The sequence below is a fragment of the Enhydra lutris genome, unplaced genomic scaffold (genome assembly GCF_002288905.1).
Source record: "Enhydra lutris kenyoni isolate GAN:26980312 unplaced genomic scaffold, ASM228890v2 scaffoldscaffold35, whole genome shotgun sequence".
In the NCBI taxonomy this organism is placed as follows: Eukaryota; Metazoa; Chordata; class Mammalia; order Carnivora; family Mustelidae; genus Enhydra; species Enhydra lutris.
In genome coordinates this window covers 16,112,525-16,133,442 of record NW_019154119.1, presented here as the reverse complement: position 1 = coordinate 16,133,442, position 20,918 = coordinate 16,112,525, and the positions used below count along the sequence as shown (strand labels likewise).

The following is a 20,918-nucleotide window of genomic DNA, read 5'->3' as shown; positions in this document are numbered from 1 at the left end:
GAGTAGGCAGAGAGGCAGGGAGAGAGAGAGGAGGAAGCAGGCTCCCCGCTAAGCAGAGAGCCCGATGCGGGGCTCCATCTCAGGACCCTGGGATCATGACCCGAGCTGAAGGCAGAGGCTTTAACCCACTGAGCCACCCAGGCGCCCCAAAAATAAATGAAAATTTTAAAAGTAAAGTCTGCTATACTAACTTGAGATGAGGAGAATCTAGAATCTATTGTAAACTATAATATAAATCGATAGACTTGCATTATTAATAATTAATATTTTATCCTCAATTCATACATGAAAGAGTCATAGCCTGTTTGTCACCAGATTTTTAGTTTGACATACCAGCTTTTAGTGTGGACATTTGAAATATATTAAATCTTAGTAAGTTTACCAGATTCCTTTTCATCAAGGGCCTTACAATTACTAGTCATGAATTTATCATACATTAAATTGATTTTTTTTGAGGTGATTATTTTTCTAAGGGGATCATTCACTGCTCTAGTGTTTATTTTGTTTGCAGATAAAAGTGCTTAATTACATCTCCTGCCTGCATTATTTGAAAGGATTAGAGTTGCCATAAATCTTGTCAGCAATGTTAAAATTATTTTAACTTGAAAAGATGCTTCAAATCTTGTGCAAAATGAAGCCCATTTGTTCACCACTCCATCCCAGCATTCTAAATGAATTCATTTGGTAAAGAAAAAAGACCACTTCTTCCCAAAGTTCACTGAGAATTTGTTTTCCTTTTTTCATTTTTAAATTCACAGATTAGAATACAGTTTATAGTACTTAGTGTACAAGTACAGTCACTCTATTTCAACACTTTAAAAAAGGTTAAAAGGCAACACTGCTACTTTGGATTGACAGAAATTTACTTCGTAGCCTTCAGCTACAGTTAATCACATGTTAATAATGCAGCATAAACCAAAGGCCTTTTTTTCTATTAAACTCAAATATAATACAAATGAGATTGTAGCTTCAGGCAAAGTAGAATCAAGCATAGTTATAATTTCTAGAAATTACCAGTATGATTATCTTTTATAATGCAAAGCGTTTCCTTGTGCTTCACAATTGCATATGAGCTGAATTTACCAAAGTAAAATTTAACGGAGAAATATTTATTCCTTTAGTCAGCTCCCAGACACACTCAAACATTTAGAAGATGGATAAGGCGTGATTTAACAGCAGCACTTTCACAAGCAGCTGGGCCGATTTTAACTGACTATTAGCTCAAATTGGGGAACTTTTTACTTAGAATACAGAAGTACTTTCTAATGACTAAACCCATTAAAAATGGAATAGCCTAACTTCGGGGAAGGTATTGAGTTCCTGTCCCTGGACATTTGTAAAAAGGACCAGACATCTGCCTGCTCGGGATTTTGTAAAGTTGGACCATAGACTTCTAAGGGTGTTTCCAACTCTGATTATGCCGGCTCAGTGATTCCTCCTACGAGGCGATGTGTGAAGTATTTCTATCACACGAAGTGGTTTTCTAAACTGGTATTACCTTTCTTGCCACTTTTTGAGGTAAACTAGACGTACAGAAAAGCGAATGTGTCGCACATGTACACAGCTTGATGAATTTTCACAGCCCGAACCAGTCTGGAGAGGGAGAAACACCATGACCATGACCGCTCCCCTGAGCTCCACCCGGCGCCCCTCCCAGCACTACTTCCCCCCTCCTCAGTGCTCGTTTCTCACTCTGTGGAAGCTTGGTGCTCGGTCGCTGAGTTTTGTACATTATATACCGGGAATCATCCTCTTTTGCATCTGGCTTCTCTCTTCTAACGTGATGTTTTGAAGATTCATTCATGTCGTTGCAGGCAGAACGTTCATTTCCGGGCCCAGAAGTGTTCCATTATGAGATTTGTCAAAATTTACCTATCATTGATGGCGTTTGGGTAGTTTCCAGCTTGGGGCTTTTACAAATAGTGTTGTTAAGAACCGACGTGTCTTTCCATGGACATCATGCACATTTCTGTTGGGGATATGTAGCTAAGGGTAGAATTGCCTTGCCACAGAATGTACACATGATCAACTTTAATACGGCCAACAGGTAGCCAAAATGTGTGTCTTCAGGCCCAATTTTAATAGGGTCCTACCATATGAGAAGTGTTAGTTTTTCCGAGACTTCATAATCCGTATAAGAAAAAAAAGTCTTACTTGAGGTACCTGATAACTCTCTATTTTATTCTGTATTTTTGTATACCTTATCTCCCTTTCTAGGTTATAAACTCCTTGAAGGCATTGTTTGTTTGTTTGTTTTAGAATATGTTTTTTTATTTTTTATTTTTTTTATTAATTTTTTTTATTTTTTTATAAACATATAATGTATTTTTATCCCCAGGGGTACAGGTCTGTGAATTGCCAGGTTTACACATGAAGGCATTGTTTTATTCGTCTTTACATTTCCCAAAGTCATTTGCATTGAGTGACTCTAAATTTAATATTTTTATGTGAATGGATGAGGAAATGAGAAAAAATTATATGTAGTATTAATTTCTTTTTTTTTTAAGATTTTATTTATTTGACAAAGAGATCACAAGTAGGCAGAGAGACAGGCAGGCAGAGAGAGAGAGGGAAGCAGGCTCCCTGCTGAGCACAGAGCCCAATGCGGGACTCGATCCCAGGACCCTGGGATCGTGACCTGAGCCGAAGACAGAGGCTTTAACCCACTGAGCCACCCAGGCGCCCTGTAGTATTAATTTCAAGTATGTTTATGAATTGCAAAACTAAAAATAGCATACCAGATAAACTATAGGGGTGATCTTTAAGTGAACAGAATAAATTTATTCATAGTAGCTAATAGATTTTCCTAGATTCTATAAAATTTTATATGTGGTTATATGGGAGAATATGAAGTTGAATTGTATATTTTCAACTATTAGACTTAAATCCTGGTGTTAGCTCCCACATAGAAGCTTGTGAATATTGTGAAACAGAGAGCTAAGTTTGCTAGACATGAACTTGAAGGTGAATGAGACGGGTGATGTGGTGAGGGAGTGTGAGAGGGAAGTCGTGCCGTAGAGCACTCGTGAGGGCTCTGGAACTTCAGTTTAGGTCATAGCTTTGTCCCTTCCCCTGGTTCTTCTGTGACTGGCAAGAAGTAATGATTTCCCTCTCTCGTGGGGAAGGCCAGTAAGAGTTTTATGAGCCAAATGGAATTTTAGTGGCTTTTTAATTTAGCGTACCACTGTTTTAAACTGCTAAGTTAGGATATTAGGGATTTATGGGTGGTTTCCCCGTAATGCTTTTCTCCACATTCCAAATTTCATTCAGCAAATACATATTACATTTAAAATTAGAAAATAGTTTTTAAAAATAATTTATGTTGTAAAAGTTGCTACCTTGATTATTTTTTATTTCAGTCTTGGCCTGCCTATGAGGATATCTATAAAAAAATAATTGAAATTGCCAAATTCTTAGATTTGCCACGTTTTCCAGACATAACTGAAGACTGCTATTTTCACCCAGATATCTTGTGTATGAAATACTTGATGGAAGTCAATCTCCCTGGTAAGTGTAGTGTATGTGGTGAGGAAGCCTTTACAGACTTGTAAAATGACAATGAATCACGGATAGTTAGAGCCTCCTGACAGGGTCCATTTTAACATGAAGCTTAATTTCAGAATCCTTTCTTAAAATATTTCAGGCTATCTGGAAAGGTTAAAAGGACCTTGTTCAGAAATAAAGAATTCTGTTTTGATGTGAGGGATACGCTTGGTTTTTACAGTAAGTTTGCTGAGTGCAGTGAAAGTAACAAATGTTCCAGTGTGTGTTCTTAACGAGCCGGATGCCCCACTTCTGAAAAGAAGGCAGTGCTTGATCATTTGCAGGGTCGTAGTGAACTCTTTAAGGTGATGAAGCACGGAATGTGGGGAGAGCCTCACTAGACCTTGTTCACAATATACCAAGACACAGGTCACCCGGTGGAATCTGCCAATGGAACCCGGTCCTGAATTTCTTGCAAAACTAGAAATGTGAGAAATTCAGGACTTATATTCTAAAGAGAAAATACAGATATGGTGTGGTTAGCCTATTGCTTAAACAGTATAAAACATACAGTCGGATATATTTTTAATAGGGAAGGAAAATGCATATGTTAATGAAGAAAGCAATATACAAAACTGTTTGTAGGTATGGTATAACTCCAATGATAAAAATAAGTATAAATATGTGGTAGTGTATGTATATATTACATACACACACAAATGTAATAGTAGGTAATAGAAGGACTGCAAGGGATTACCAGAATGTAACTGATGGGCTGGCTCATGGCAAGTGTCTGGTTCCTGTGCTTGCCATTGGATGGAGAGGGGGAGTAGAGTCCACAGGACATGGCGACTGAAAGCATGTAGGAAATGCTACTTAATTCGGTACAGTTGATTGTGCTCTTATAAATACCAGCTGTTCACTTAAAAATAGAATATTGTACATCTTGGGTACTTAGATTAGTGAGTAAAGAAATTTGCTTAGTAATTGAGAGTTTTCAAAGTATATTCACTTACCTTATTTAATCTCAGTTTATCCTCCCACAGCTCATTTTACAAATGAAGAAACTGAGGTTAAGTGACTAATGCAGAGTCACAAAGCTAATGATTGGAAAACCTAAATATATAGGCCCTGGCTGGGCTTTCTGGTGCCAAGTGCCACATTATTGAGCTTTGAATAATAGAGGCTAAGCCGACCATATGATTTCCTTGGGAAAGCAGTGCCTCAAGTTTAATGTGCACGGAGGCTCCTAGGGTGCCAGCCAGCAGGTTAGTGTGCATTCCTAGAGAAGCTCTTGGTCTTACAGGGGATTTCGTTTCAGGCAAGTGCAAATTGCTGTAGAACACAGACAAGGGAGTTGTAGGAAACGGTAGAAAACGAGCGTGTGGCTGTGTGTTAGGTACCAGAATGTGTCCTAGATGTAATAGATGTTTTAGGAAGTCCAAATAGGAAAAGGCCTTGCCAGGATTCTACCATTTGTTTTTCTATACAGATACCATTTTTTGGTTTATTTTATTCACAAAATGTGTTCCCTCAGTTCTAGCATTATGCCGTGTTTTAGGATAATAAAGCTTATCTTACAGAGGTACACATTGGTATGGTCTAGTTAGGCAAAGGATTAATTCACATTTTACTCTTTTGTTCTTCAACAGATGAAATGAATGATTTAACCTGCCAAGTGGTAAAAATGACTGGGATAGGAGAAGTGGATTTTCTGACATTTGATCCTATAGCTAAAATGGCAAAAACTGTTAAATACGACATACAGGCCGTCGCTGTCATTGTCGTAGTGTTGAAACTGCTCTTTTTATTGGATGACAATTTAGAATGGTGAGTGTATGTCAGTTTTATGAGGAAAAAATTATACCGTTTTTACCTGATTAGTCGGAATACAGGAATCCTTATATTATCTCAAGAGAAAATAGAGCCTCTCAGTTGCAGAACACTGACTAGTACCAACAATTACTTCCTACATGAATTTTGACTCAGCTAGTTGTCAGAGAGTTAATTCTACCTTAGTAAGTTGTTTGTCTCATGTTGTGTTCCTATTTTTTAAGTAGATACACGTGTTCTCATTGCTTCACTGATTCCTGACATTAAATCATACAGAAATTCTAAAGAATCTTGTAGCAGTTTATCTGTATGTCTTTAGGCTCCTGGCGCTATGCGACTTCAAAGATTATTTCAGAAAGTAAACGCAACTTAAACTGTCACTCCTTCCAAACGCCAATAAACAATGGCAATGTGTAGAGTGATTGCTTCTCCATTAAAAGTTAGCATAGGTTTCAAGTGCTAGTCTATATTTTTCTTTCAGAAGAACTCAAAATTTAACTGTCTTCAAATAAGTGACTTCCAAATAAATTGATGTGCTCTATGGTTTTTCCAGGACTTTGTCTAATATTGCCGAGAAATATAATGAAAAGAACAAAGAAGGTACTTAATTTTTTGTCATTCAAATTCAGAGTGATTTTAAGTGATGGATTAGAAGATACAGTAAATGTAAGGAAGACTTTGAAAAATGTACAAGTACACACAGACAAACACGTGTATGCAAATTGTGCCTAATACCAGAGTTATTTCTTTATATAATTATCTAATTGTACATCTAGGCTGCTAAACTTCGGTGATTCCCTGCGATGTGTAAAGACCAGCCTGCTTTTTTATTCCTGGCTTCTCCTCCCTAGCCGTGCTAGACCGAGAGCTTCCTGGCAGTTCCCTGACTGTACCATCTGTTGTGATGCCTCAGCCTTTGCTCATGCTGGTTCTTCTACCTGAAATGTTTTTCTTCTTACCCCCCAGCTCCCCCAATCCCTGACAGATCTGCCTTTATTCTTCAAGATTCTACCTCCTCTTCATACCCACTCCTGACCTTACCACTTCCCAGATCAGAACTAATCATTCCTGCCACAGTTGCTCCTATCCAAACATCTGTTAGAGGTTAGCACACTGAATCAGAACTGGAGCACTAAACATGTCTATCCCGGTTCAATTGCCAGTGTCTGTGGAGTGCTAAGAACAGCTGACACAGAGTAAGGCCCAATATAAATAGTAGAAGGATAGGTAGACTATAGCTTCTAGAGTCAGGGACCATATCTTTCTTTCTTTTTTAATTTTTTAATGGATCTTTAACATTAGGCCTAACATAGTGTCTGGCCTAAGAGCAATTCAGTGAAGTTGGGTAGGTGTATGAATTCTTAAATGCAATTCTAGTTTCTTAGTTCCCTCATTAGGATTTATAGTCATTGTTTTTTTTTTTATCAGCTTTATTGAGGTATAATTGACATACAAAAATTGTAAGCGATTTAAAGTGCATCTTGTGATGATTTGTACTATGTACTATGAAAGGATTCTCTCATCTGGTTTTACATTCATCACCTCACATTTTAATCGTGTGTGTGTGTCTGTGAGTGTGTGTGAACATTTAAGTCCTATTCCCTTGGGAGATTTCCTTGATATGATACACTGTGATTCACTACAGTCACCATGTTTTACATTAGATTCTCAGAACTTACTTATCTTAGAGCCAAAACTTTGTACCCTTTTACCAACCTCTCCCTATCTCCCACCCCCCCAGCCCCTGGGAACTACTTTCTACTCTGTTAAGAGTAGAAACTACTGTTTCTAAGAGCTTTACTTTTGTTTTTTGTTTTTTCTTCAAGATTTCACATATATGTTCATTGGTTTTAGGAGCTTGGATTTAGTGGTAGAAATCAATTTGTGAGTTCTTTCCAGAATACATGCTAAATACTTCTTTCTACACATCGCGTTATGTCAGCTTCTACTCAGAGTGAAAGGTTGACCAGGGTGTCTTCTGATGTCCCTTGTCATACTCCCCATGTCTATAAATAAATACATAAATAAATAAATGGTTTTAGTATGATCTAGTTAGGGCCACAATATAGATAGGAACTCTGATGGACTGCTCAGGAGTCATGTTAAGGTATGGAGACAGTGACTCCATAATTCCCATAATGCTGACTCCATAATGTTTAGTTATACCAAAGAATGAAGACTCCAGTGAATAATGTATATGGTTATAATATGACTTATTTGGTTACTAATCATGGATTTCATTTCTTTCAGATAAGCCATGGTTTGATTTCAGGAAATGGTACCAAGTTATGAAGAAATCTGTTGATGAGAAAAAACAAAAGTGGGAAGAAGCCAGGGCAAAGTATGTTGTCTCCTCTGGCTTTAAGTTTACCTGCTTGATTTCCAAGTCTGTTACCTTATATTTGAATGCTGAAGTTTCAGCAGTTAGACTACTTATTTTGACATTTTTTTCTAGAAATATTAGCCCCTGTGTTCTAATCGACTTTTTTTTTTTTTTTTGGTGTTACTATTAATCAGACTCCAGATTTTATTTGGATTTCATCAGTGTTTCCATTAATGACCTCTTTCCAATCCAGGATCCAATCCAGAGTACCATATTGTACTTAGTTATTAATTTTTTATAATTTGCATGAGTCATACCTACATTTCTAATATTCTTCCTTCTTCCCTTTTCTTAAAGTTGATCATTTCCCATCTGCTTTACAATATTACAAAGATTACAGTTACCAGCCCGTGATGTACGTAATTGGAATATTCCCCCAAATAAAAATCCCTACAAAAATCAAAATGGAGGAAAGCACAAAAAGAGGATATTTAATTCAGTCAGTCTCATCATTTGACTTTGAACTCTCGTTCTGATGTAGGTTCATTGTGATAGAGTGGAAGGAGCATAGCCTGTAGAGACAGACCATTCTGGGTTTCAATCCTGATTCCAGTACAGACTAGCTGTGTAACCCCGGGCAAGTTACTTGATATCTTAGCCTTAGCGTACTAAAATTTAGTTTGCTTATAAATTTTCATAGACACTATATCTTACATAATATAGAGTATATTTCTATTGATCTCTGATTTGAACAGTTTGGTAACTTTTTAGAACTTTGAGTCTTTACAAGCCTTTGAAGAAAAAGTTAACATCTCTGTATTTTATGTAAATTTATATTAATACTCAATTGATCAACTAATTTTATATACTTTGAGAAAAATCAAGGCTCCTAGAATTAGTTAAACTAATTCGCTCAGCTCCAGGTTCCTCATCAATGAAATAGGGATAATAATGCCTGATTTGTGCTCTAAGAACTAAATTTTAGTTTTCACAGGTAGAACTGCATTATTTTTCCTCTACATTTAAGAGAGCTTTTAAATAGAGAAACAGACTTACGGGGAAGAATAAAGCACTGTGGGGAAGAGGATCCTTGCCAAAAAGGGGAGAGGGGTAGTAGTTTCTCACTATTCAGGTTTAATACATAATGATGAAAGAAAAGAGGAGGGGTGTGAACTTACTCTGACAGCCTAACCCAACCCTGTGGGTGCCCAGGAAACTGGGTCCTTCCTCTTCTTTGTCAGAGAAGGAATGTCTCTTTGGTCTTTGGATCTCAGTGGTTACAAGAGTATCAGGAAGAACAGAAGTTCATTCTCTTGCCTTAGGTTATCTTGGGAGTACCAGCCATGAGGCCTGCCTTTTTGTGGTGCCAGCAGGGGTTGTCCTGGCTGATACCAAGAGGCTAGGTATTCAGTGACCCTGCCACTCAGGCATCTCAGTGGTAACTAGGAATTCATTAGCTCAAGCCAAGCACCAGCTTACACCGCAGACATGGCTGTTGGAGCCCAGATTGATATTTTAGCATTTAGTTACACATCTTAGACTTACTGACTTTTAGGTACGTTAGGGGAGAGTTTAATGACCAAAGAGAGTATATCTGGTTCCAAAATGGCATCTTCCAGGGAGAGACCAGGGCTCAGGGAAAAGCTTGTCCAGGGGATACACCACCAAGATCCTTCTGTATGGAGTAGGTGATTTGAGCTAAGCGAAATCCCACACGTAAATCACTAATGCCTAGTGCTCAGGCACAGAGACCTTGTGTGTGTGTGTTTCACCCTACTCCACCCCCACTGTTGACATTAATTGGTAATTTTTTCTCCTGTTACTCTGAACATCACCTTCCATGTTGTTAGATGAAAGTTATTAAAGCATTTTCCGTAGCTAAGTATGAGTTGCTATGTAGGAGATTATGAAAACATCAGTAAACAGTAGTTGACAGCCTAATAACCGCTTAAGAGGTTGCTTTGATGACTTCTAGTTGTCATGGAAGATGTTTGGGAGGAACATGGAAGAAAATTTAACAGCATGGGCAGAAAATCTTTTTAGCCTTTTGGGTTAGGCAAAATCTTGTAGATATGATACCAAAAGTATGATCTATAAAAGAAAAAAATTGTAAATTGGACTTCATCAGAAGAAAGAATAGCTGCTCTTCAGAAGACACTGTTAAGAGAATGAGAAGCTATACAATGGGAGAAAATATGTGCACATCCCATATCTGATAAAACATTTGTATTCAGAATAAAGAATTCTCATACAGTAAGAACACAAAAACCCAGTTTTTTAAATGGACAAAAGATTTGAACAAAAGATTATGAAATGATGCTCAACATCATTAGTTAATAGGGAAATGCAGATTAAAAACCACAGTGAGATATCATTACATACCAGTTAGAATGGTCAAAGACAAAGTGAAATGAGCAAAAAAAACTGACCATACCTAATGTGGGGATTTAAAATGGTGCAGCCATTTTGGAAGTTTGACAGTGTCTCGTAAAGTTGGACATACATTTATTACACTACCTATCGTTCGCTCTCTTACATCTTTACCCAAGTGAAATGACAGCTCCACGTAAAAATCTCTGTTCGAGTGTTTGTGGTGGCTTCGTTCACAGTGGTCAAAAAGTAGGAACAACCCAAATGCCCTTCTGCTGGTGGATGGATAAACCAAGCAGAGTTTATCTGTACGATGAAATACTGGTCAGCAATGAAGGGAACAAACTTCTGACACATCCAACAATATGAATGACTTAAATGCATTATGCTGAAAGAAAGTCTCAAAAGGTTACCTATGGTATGACTCCCTTTATGTGACTTTCTGGGAAAGGCTATAAGTTGCAGGGATGGAAAAACATATCAGTAGTTGCCTAAGGCCAGGGATCTGGGAGCGTGGAGAGGGATTGACTGTTAAGAGGCATGAGAGACTTTCGGCTTGATGGACCTGCTCTGCGCGTTCACCCTGGTGGTCATCACAGGACTGTTGTTTGCCAGAGCCCGTGGAGCCACACACTGAACATGATGGGTTTGTGTGTACATTATACCTGAATTTTTAATAGCTGGGAAACAAAATCCTATGGGAAAACTGGAGAGGAGGATGCAGAATTCCTGCAGAAAACATTAGGACTTTGTGAAGTGCCTCTGTTTTTTGTAGCTTTTGGGGAAGAGGTAAGCAAAATAAAGTACATTTTTAAAGAAGGAGTATCTGTACAGAAGATTATTCTAGATCACTTTTCCCATTTTCTGGGCATATGGCCCCAAGGAAGTAATGCCCTAGTTGCCACCAGTATAGGCATTATAAATGCATGAGAAAATCTGTCTAGGTTAGGTATTTGCAAGAGATTTTTAATAGTGGGTTTATCTACCGATTGGGATTAGGGTCTTTAGGAAACTTCTTTATTATTTTTTTACCTTGAGTATATCGTTACATTTATTATTTAAGAAAACAAATTTTAAAAAGATATTTGAAAGAATCACAAACCTCCTTTACCGTAGGGTCCAGTGACAAGTTCTCTGATATATTTTAAATGTGGTATGTGCATTAAAATTTAGTTCACACATAATTGTCAGGAAAACTGTCATTATTAACATCGATTACATCTTTATATCAGAAGACTGGTACCTACTGTTCACTTCCTATCCGTTACCAGACGTACCTCTGGTTTAATCCTCAGCAGAAAGGGAGCTGGGCAGCTGGGCAATGGCAAGGAGGAACAGTTGTTTCTTACGTGGTGGATTCCCTTTCTGAGAACAGACAGCAGGAGAATTTTACAGTGAGAGAAACCATTTCTACATTTTTGTATAATATCTTCTTCAGGACCTTATGACATCTGGGAGTCTTTTGGGACGAGCACAGCATTCTGCCGGCTTGCCCTCCCCTTCGGGGCTCCTCGCTTGCATCTGGGACATAAGACCTGTCAGTGGGTCATTGTAAGGCTGAGCCCTGACACAGAGTATTAGGAATTTCAGATGTTGCTTCAGAGAAACGTTTCTGAAATGTGTTTAGGTCCATTTCTTCTCCATCCTGCTCCAAATGTTTTTCTGCCTCCTACAGGTATGTGTGGAAAAGCGAAAAGCCACTCTACCACTCATCCATTGACAGAGCAGTGGTATATAAAAGAAGAGGTAAGTTGCATGTTCTCTTAACGCCATTTAGTTGTGTTGTTATAGAAAAGCTAAATATCTTGACTTCCTGAAAAGTGAGTGCCTCGGGGCACCTGACCGGCTCAGTCTAGAGAGCCTGCGACTCTGCATCTCGGGGTTGTATTTCGAGCCCCATGTCAGGTGCAGAGATTACTTAAATAAATTTAAAAGTGTCTAAGAGATTATTTTACTTCTTCAACGAGTGTTCCAGTGCCCATCCAAAGAAATAATCCTCCTCCATTAAGAAACCTCCAGAGGAATCTGTTTCAGGAACATTGTACTCTTTAAAACAGAACTTAAGTTCCCACCAAAATCTGAAATCATCCTGTATTTCTATGACTTTCAGAATTTCTGTGGAGAATTGCCTGTAAGGTGTCTTGTTCATTCTTTTTTTTTTCTTTTTTTTAATTGTAAAAATATGTAAGATTTACCATTTAACCTTTTTTCCCCTTTGCTGATTTTATTTTTTTAATTTAGTTTAATTTTTTTCAGTGGTCCAAGATTCATTGTTTATGCACCGCACCCAGTGCTCCATGCAATACATGTCCTCCTTAATACCCACCACTTTAACCTTTTTTTTTTTTTTAAGATTTTATTTATTTGACAGACAGAGATCACAAGTAGGCAGAGAGGCAGACAGAGCTAGGAGGAAGCAGGCTCCCTGCTGAGCAGAGAGCCCAATGCAGGGGCTCGATCCCAGGACCCTGAGATCATGACCTGAGCCGAAGGACCTAAACACATTTCAGAAACGTTTCTCTGAAGCAACATCTGAAATTCCTAACCCACTGAGCCACCCAGGCGCCCCCACTTTAACCTTTTTTAAGTAGCTCCCCAGTTCTCCTCAACTGCTTTCATCTCCCCCGTTGTTACCCTCTTCCATTATCATGGTGCATTTGTCCAACTAAGAAACCAACGTAGTCCATTGTTGACAAGTAAACTCATCTGGGGTTTAACTTTAGTTTTTTATTCCTTTCCTTTTTCCCTCCATTTCCAGAAATGGTGGTGAGTCTACAAAAACAATTTAGCGCACTGACTGATTCAGCACCAACTGTTGAGAAAAAAAGTCCTTCAAGTTTTCAGTTCAACTGGACTGAAGGAGACTCTGCTGGAACCTGTTTCCATGGCCATAGCCTCCAGGGGATCCTGAAGAAGAAAGGCCGGTCACTGACAACCAAGAATTCACTCTATTGGCTTAGTACCCAGAAATTCTGTAGAAGGTATGTGATGCTTTCAGAAATATGGGATAAAAACATCATGAAACCTCTAATTTGACCTCAAGTAGTATTCTTTCCTAATTTGAAAAAGTCACATAAAATTACAGTTGACTGTGTAAGAACTGGATAGGTTATTTGTTAGAATTAGAAGATGTTGGGCTTTCAATCAAGAAAATTGGAATTATACGTTGCGTCTTGTTCAAGAGTTTTAGGGATGGAAGTGTTAGCGGACCTTACTGTGGTAATCACTACACGACACACGTTGCACACTTTAAATCTAACGGATGTTATGTCCATAGTGTCCCGATAAAGCTGAAAAAGGTTTTAGACTTTAAGGACTTTTTTCATCGTGCCTTTTAAATTTTTTTTTAAAGATTTAATTTATTTATTTGACAGATCACAAGTAGGCAAAGAGGCAAGCAGAGAGAAGCGGGGAGGGAAGCAGGCTCCCCGCTGAGCAGAGGGCCTGATGCGGGGCTTGATGCCCGACCCTGAAATCATGACCTGAATAGAAGACAGAGGCTTAACCCACTGAGCCACCCAGGCGCCCCATGTGCCTTTTTAATTTTATACTAATTTCATTGTATACTAACCTTAGTCTTTGTCCCTAGAACCTGTTCACAGGGCAGTTTCCCATAGTGAGGAGGCCAGGCCATGAACCAGGCGTTTGTCTGCTCTGCTGCTTGCGCCTTGTGGGCAAGTCATTCACCATCTCTGCAGCCGTGGTCCCCTTATGAAGTAGCGTGCAGACGAGCTTGGGGCAGCTCATAGCTTTAGGTTTTCCCCCTGGCACAGACGCATGTCCTGCTGGTCTTTCTCCTCTTCTCGGAACCTCCGGTGGCTCCCGCCTCACATAGAGTAGAGTTAAAAGACCCTAAGGAGCCTACAGGCCCCTGCGGTTCTCTGACCTTCCTTGCTCACCGCCTCCGCTCCATGTTCTGCCTCGTTCACGCCGGCCTCCTTAGCTGTTCCTTGAACTTGCCAAGCACACTCCCCACACGGGCCTTTGCACGTGTTGTGCCTCCCACCTGGAATGCTCTTCCTCCTCGTGGCCACACAGTCCCACTCTTGCTGGGTTTTCTTGCTCGCATCTGGTGCACCGTCCTGTCCGGAATAGCAGGAACTCTCCCTCCCCCTCACACACACACCTCGCCACTCTCTATCCGCTCCCCACCCCCGGCCTCTGTTTTATTTCTTACGGCTCTTGTCAGTGTCGAATAGATTATTATATATTTGTTTTGCTTATTCGTCTGCCCCTCCACACATACACTAGAATAGAATAGAAGGTTCTTGAGTGCCAGGACTAGACTGTCTTAGTTAATGAAAAATCCCAGAGGCTCGAACAGGGCCTAGCACGTAGTAGGTGCTCACTGGTTAACGTGTTGAATGAATGCATGGGAAACAGAGAATGAGGATTCAATGAGATTTTGATGTCTGTCACATAGTAAATCTCAGTACGTGCTAACTGCGATCATTACTTTGACTGAAACTGATTTTCTATTGAAGACTCTTCCTGAGTATCAAAGCTAAGTAGAATGTAGAAAATACAATAGGAGAGAACAAAATGAAGTTATCTGAATGAAAATTTCCTACTCAACAAAAGTTCAGCTGCGTCTAGAATGACTGCAGAGTGGCACGGTCCCAGCAGCAACAAGGAAAGGCCAGAATCCAAACCCCAGGCTCCACTCCACATCTGACGGGGGCACGCGTTCCTGTGCAGTGGTCAGTGCAGTGGCTTTTCCCAATGTTCAGATTTGATCAAAAGGAAGAGAAATGGTGGTAGTCCTGGCCGGTGAGGGGCACCCGCATGAGACCAGTAAGCTGGGAGGTAGAGTTGTGGCTCCTGTCTCTCATGCTTGTGGAATTGGTCCTCGGTTAGTTGCGGGGGAGCTCGTACCTTTATGCTTTTCCCATGGGGCAATCAGTGGATTTCTAGATCTTTCTAAATCTTCACGGATATAATACAGTCATAGTTATATAATACAGTTAGTCACAAATAGACCTTGTAGAGTGAGAGATGAAACAGCTGGGATTTTTTTTTTCTCTGCATGAACCGTAAGACTGAAAATTACAACCTGTAGACAAAGCCTCAGTGATACCATGACTTTATGCACCAAAATTCTGTCCACCTTGCCTATTTAGACCATAGCCTAGAACCACAGAGTGGGCCAAAAAGGCTTCTACCAACCAGTAAAAATGTCACAAAGTCCATGACTAGAGTTAATGCACTTTTCTCAGAAAGCCCCCCGAGTCCCTCACTCAGAGGCGGCTCGCTCTGCCTTCAGGTGTGTTTCCGTCAGGCTGCGTTGTCTGATTTCCAAACTCCTAATCATCAAACAGGTTGGAGGGAGCCTGAGAGGTGCTCTGCTGATAGTCATCTCGACAGCAGACTAAGTGCCCTGCCGTGACAAACCAGAGAGGAGCCGGCAGCAGCAGCAGAAGCAGACGGTCTGGAGCTCATTCACGACACTGGGCAGTCACTCCACAGAACAAACCAAGCCCCGGGGGCGGGGGGGGCTCAGTTGTACCGCAGAGCGTGACCCACAGTGCCGTGTGCGTTCTCTTTGAGTTTGTGTTTCCTAGCTGCGTTTTCTAATATTTTTACAGTAAAACTGAACAACTAACAATAATATAATTATACCTTGTGTTTTTATACTAATTTCATTTCATCCTAATTTATACTATGCGCTTATAATTTATGCTAATAACATATAACTCGGTTTTCAAAGATGTCCGTACAAAATAAATGTAGTGTTTTGATGCTTACAAGAGCAGACCTTCAGCTGTGTAGAGAATTGTGTTACACAGAAGGACTCCTGTCTGAGGGTTCGAGAGATAAAGGTTGTACAGTAGAATACCTGCGAGAGCGCTCGGGCCACGGGGACTAAGCAGAGAAAGATCGTAAGAGCACTTCAGACACGAAGAGGTCGTTTATGCTTCTTATCTGAGGCAGAACGGACAGTCCCTGTGAATGTAAATGCTTCCCTAATGTTCCGCGCGCGTGTAGAAGTGCGCTTCTGGAGGAGGCCGGTCACTGGCCGGTCTAAAGACCTGTCGCGGGCCCTGGCTCATCAAGCGTCTGTCCCCGGCCTCCCTGAGGGGGGCAGGTGGCTCCGCGATCCTTCCCCAAGAAGAGGGACAGCCGAGGGAGGTCCTTCATGTTGCCATCCACAGGAAATGGAGAGGCTTTGGATGCCGCCTGCCCCCAAACACACACAGATTTGTTTGGGTCCCACAAAAATTTGATTTGAATTTGAAAATTTTTATTTTAACTAATATTTTAAACTAGAGTTAAAAAAAAAAAAACAGTACTCAAATATGTATGTCGTGTGCCAAATTTGAACATTTTTCAGACCGCCAAAACTTGAGCTTGTTTTGGCAGGTTCATTTAACTTTGCAGGTGCACCAACTTGAGAGACTATTTTTGCATACGTTCGAACTTCTCACAAGGAAGTTCTCATAAGGAAATTCAGATGTACCTTACACCCTTCTTTTAAATATAAACCTGTGCTTATCCTTTCCCATAAAATTATTTGTATAAACATATTCTTAGAGCATCCATTTGCCACACTCATTTCGTTCCCAGTCAGAGCTCAAGGAACATCTGTTGGCTCATATTCTACTTACAGCAAAATACTTGGCAATCACACATTATTGTATGTTCTGTTTGGTTTTGTGGCTTATAACTCTAGGATAGTTCTCTGAATCTGTGGTAAAGAATGTTATCCTTATAAAGTATTGTTAGTGATTCGACTTAAAAGTCCTTATGGGAGCAAATAATTTATAAACCTTTTCTTATCTTTCTTGTGTAGAAAAAGAGCTTCCCTAAGTAAGAGAAATTATATTTTTTACCCTTTTTGTTACAGTGGTTTGTCTGGAAGACTCTCTCACAATAGCTGAAATTGAAAAGAAAATTGCCACCGCTTTGTGGCAAGAAGCCACCAAGTTTGTGAGAATTGTGAGAATTTCCTGTGAATGGCTTATACTTGATTTCTGTTAAACCAATCAATGAGTAGCTGAGGCTTTTAAATGTCCTGTTAGTGAATATGGCAGGGTTTTGGCTTTATTACAGATTATTAAAGTAGTCTTAAGATTTTAAATGAGGGGCGCCTGGGTGGCTCAGTGGGTTGGGCCTCTGGCTTCGGCTCAGGTCATGATCTCGGGGTCCTGGGATCGAGTCCCAAGTCGGGCTCTCTGCTCTGCAGGGAGCCTGCTTCCTCCTCTCTCTCTTTCTCTCTCTGCCTGCCTCTCTGCCTGCTTGTGATCTCTGTCTGTCAGGTAAATAAATAAAATCTTAAAAAAAAAAAAAGATTTTAAATGAAAACAGAAATCAATTTTAAAGGAGTATTGCGGAGGTGAACATTTTTGAGCCCTTACTGTGTGCCGACCTTTGGGTTAAGTGTTTAATATATATTTTCATTCGATACTTTTGTTCACTCTTTGAGGTAGGCAGTGTTATTTTTTCCCATTTTTCGGGTTAGAGAACCAAGGCTAGTTATCCATAGTCACAGCTGTGGGGACAGAGTTTTGTGGTGCACACATAAACTTTCTTTCAGGCACTTAGGACCATATATGTTATATAAATCCAATGTCTAAAATTTGTTTACCTGTTTTTTAAAGCCTTTTACTATGGAAAATTTTCAAGTATATTCAAAATTACAGAGAATAGGGCCACCTGGGTGACTCAGTCGGTTAAGCAGATGCCTTTGGCTCGGGTCCTGATCCCAGGGCCCCCATCGGGCTCCTTGCTCAGTGGAGAGCCTGCTTCTCCCTCTCCCTCTGCCCGCCGCTCTGCGTACATGTGCTCTCTTGCTTTCTCTCTCTGTCAAATAAATAAATAAATCTTTTTTAAAAAATAGAATAGTATAATGAACCCCCCTGTACCTGTCATTCAGCCTTAACAATTGTCAACGTGACTAGTCTTGGCTTCGCCCCTGCTGACTCACTCCTCCACCCCGCCCCCAGATTATTTGGAAGCATATCTCAGATGTCATAATATTTTTAAAAGCAAAACCATAATAAACATTGATCAGACATTAAAAAGCTAATAGTAATTCCTTAATATTACCAAATACGCAGTCAGTGTTTAGATTTTCCCAATTGCTATGAAATTTTTAATATAATTCGATCCAAATAAGGCCCATACATTGCAAGTAGCTAAGATATCCCTTAAGTGTTTTGGCTGGCAAATTCCCCTTTAATGTCTTTTTTTCTTTCCCCTTACAGGGAAAAAATTACTTGTTGAATAATCCAGGTCTTTTGTCCTATACAACTTCCCATAGTCTGCATTTTGCTGATTATGACCTATGATACCATTTAACATGTTCCTCTGTCCCCTGGATTGCCTGCACCTGGTCTAGTTAGAGATGGAGTGTTAGAGATTCGTAATTAGAGATTTAGTGGTAGTTGGAGACTTGACCTTCTACTTTTAAGATAAGTGGATTTGCTTTGTAAACTCTTCTTTCTGTGATAGGTACAAGATTGTAGGCTACATTATCAAGTTTGGTGTCTTATTTTGGGTGGGGCTTAGGGATTATTTATTTTCTTTTGTTTTAAAACTATGCCCAGAATCTCTGCTTGTGTGCTGTTGTTTGGCTCTGGGCACGGTAAAAAGAAGCAGCACATCTGGAATGGAAGGACTTCTGGGCAAGGAGTCGTGAGTGCTTGCTCTAGACCGTCTGTTACCCTGGCATGGTAGCTACCCAGGCATGGTGCTAACATGTTTTCCTCTGTAAAATTATTTTGCCAAATTGTTCCACGTTTCCTTCCAACTCTGAGTACTGTTTTCAGTCTGACCATATATATATGCCAACTGGGGGGATGTTTCAGGGATAGACGCATACATTTTAAATGGTCATTTTAAGATAACATCTTCCTTTATCTTCCCTTTCTAGCTATTGTAAACACGTGACAACCTATGAAGAATCGAATTTTTCGCAGAGTTATCAGTTCATAATAAATCTCTTCTCCTTCCTGCTGAGAATAAAGGCCTCTTCTCTCCATGAAGAAGTGAGCTTAATTGAAAAGAGACTTTTTAAAAGAAAATACAGTAAGACGAAAAAAAAATCAAGATCCAGGAAACGGAGAAAATATTGAGAAAAATGAAATAGGAACTTTCTTGCGAAAATATTTTAATACTGATGATAATGTCAAACTATAGTATTCCAGAGAATTACGGGAAATAGAATTTTATCATCTATCTACACATACATAGATTCATATATATGTATCAAATCGCTTATAAAAATGTGTGTTGGAAAATAAGTGAATTGTGTTTGAATTTATTTTTTAAATTATGAATATTCTTTGAGAAGATTAAAACAGTAAGTTTGTTTGGTATCCAGAAATGGTATCCAGAAATTTGAATTCTTTGTATTTTAAAGCCAAATTTGCTTTTTTCCTTTTTTTCTTTTTCTTTGCTTTTTTTCTTTTTCTTCTTAAAAGCTAAATTTGCTTTTAAACTAGGTCACTTCCTTACTCTTTATTCCCCAAAGGAAATCCCAGATGCATCAGAGATCTAAACATCATAATCTTTTACATATACGTATATTGCTTAGAAGAAAACAAGTATGGCTGCTTGGATGATCTTGGAACAGGGAAGGACTTTCTAAGCATGCCCCAAAACCAGAAGCCAAAAGGGAAAAATTGGTAATGTGACTACAAAGTCACAGGCAGATAGCAAGTAGGAAAATATATTTGCAGCATAGGACAGACAAAGGAATAATTTTTCAATGAATCAATAGCTCTTGCAAAGCAATAGGAAAAATACAAGCTGTGCAAGGACTCTGAAAAGGTAGCTTTCTGGAAAAAAGAAATACAAAGGTCAACCCAAAAAAATGATACAAATTAAAATAGATTACCAAAGATATATAAAGGTTTATAATATCTGGTAAGGATGTTAGAAAACCAGGTGTTCTTGTTCACAGTTTCTTCATGCAACAAACACTGAGCAAGTGTGCTCCAGGCATATTCTAGGCACTGGAGACACGGCAGAAAACAAGGGCCCTGCCTTTGAGGATCTTCTCATTGGGTGGAGGCAGAGAGTAAACAAATGGACGGTAGTTGGGCTAATGAGGTGCAAACAGAGAAAAAGCAAGGTGAGGGTGTCAGGTGGGCCTTTTTAGGAAAAGTGATTGAGGAAGGACCTGGGAGGTGACCTTGAGCAGAGATCAAGTGGGTGGAGAAGCCCCAGTGCTCTCCAGGGGAAGGTTATTCCGAGCAGAGGAAACGGGCAAAGGCTCTGAGCCCGAGTGAGCTGGCTCGAGTCAAGGGATAGCAAGTTGTTCAGGGCAGCTTGAGTGAAACGGAAGAGTTCGCGTTCGGGCCGTGCTGAGAACTTGGGCTTATATCCCAAGGGTGTCACGGGAAGCCATTAGCAATTTTTGAGCAAAAGAATGGTGTGATCTGGGGCGCCTGGGTGGCTCAGCTGGTTAAGCGTCTGCCTTTGGCTCAGGTCATAATCCCAGGGTCCTGGGATCGAGCCCCACGTCGGGCTCCCTGCTCAGCCGGAAGCCTGCTTCGTCCTCTCCCTCTCTGCTGATCCCCCTGCTTGTGTGTTCTTGCTCTCTCTGTCAAATATATAAAATCTTAAAGAAAAAAAAGAAAAAGCACAAAGAATGGTGCGATCAGACGTGTGTCATAAAAGGAGCATGTTGCTGTGTGGTGAATAGATGCAGGGGGAAGTGGGCAGAGGTAGCGCCCACAACAGAGACTACTGTTTGGTTTGGGCAAGAGGCTGTGTGCACTACAGAGGTTGTGATGGAAGTGGTAGGAAGAGATTAGATCCAAGATACAGTTTACGTATGAAGTAATAAGGATTTGGTGATGGGTCAGTTGTAGGTGTGAGAAATCAAAATGCCCTGATTTCTGCCCCCTGTACCATTTATTACGACGGGCAGCTTTAATTTCCCCCATTCACCCTGTTTGGGAGG

At 40.0% G+C, this 20,918-nt stretch overlaps 1 protein-coding gene across 1 annotated transcript in view; it reads left to right on the top strand.

Annotated features, from left to right (window-relative positions):
- LOC111154086 (TATA-box binding protein associated factor, RNA polymerase I subunit B) overlaps positions 1 to 19,395 on the top strand; it is a 68,048-nt gene extending 48,653 nt beyond the window's left edge. Inside the window, exons 9-15 of the mRNA XM_022513455.1 lie at positions 3,360 to 3,507; positions 5,136 to 5,313; positions 5,870 to 5,916; positions 7,567 to 7,657; positions 11,685 to 11,755; positions 12,768 to 12,990; positions 18,882 to 19,395. Of these exons, the coding sequence (XP_022369163.1) occupies positions 3,360 to 3,507; positions 5,136 to 5,313; positions 5,870 to 5,916; positions 7,567 to 7,657; positions 11,685 to 11,755; positions 12,768 to 12,990; positions 18,882 to 19,083 (960 nt within the window). The 3' untranslated portion in view covers positions 19,084 to 19,395. The remainder of the gene's footprint in view (positions 1 to 3,359; positions 3,508 to 5,135; positions 5,314 to 5,869; positions 5,917 to 7,566; positions 7,658 to 11,684; positions 11,756 to 12,767; positions 12,991 to 18,881) is intronic.
- Positions 19,396 to 20,918: the final 1,523 nt, after the last annotated feature.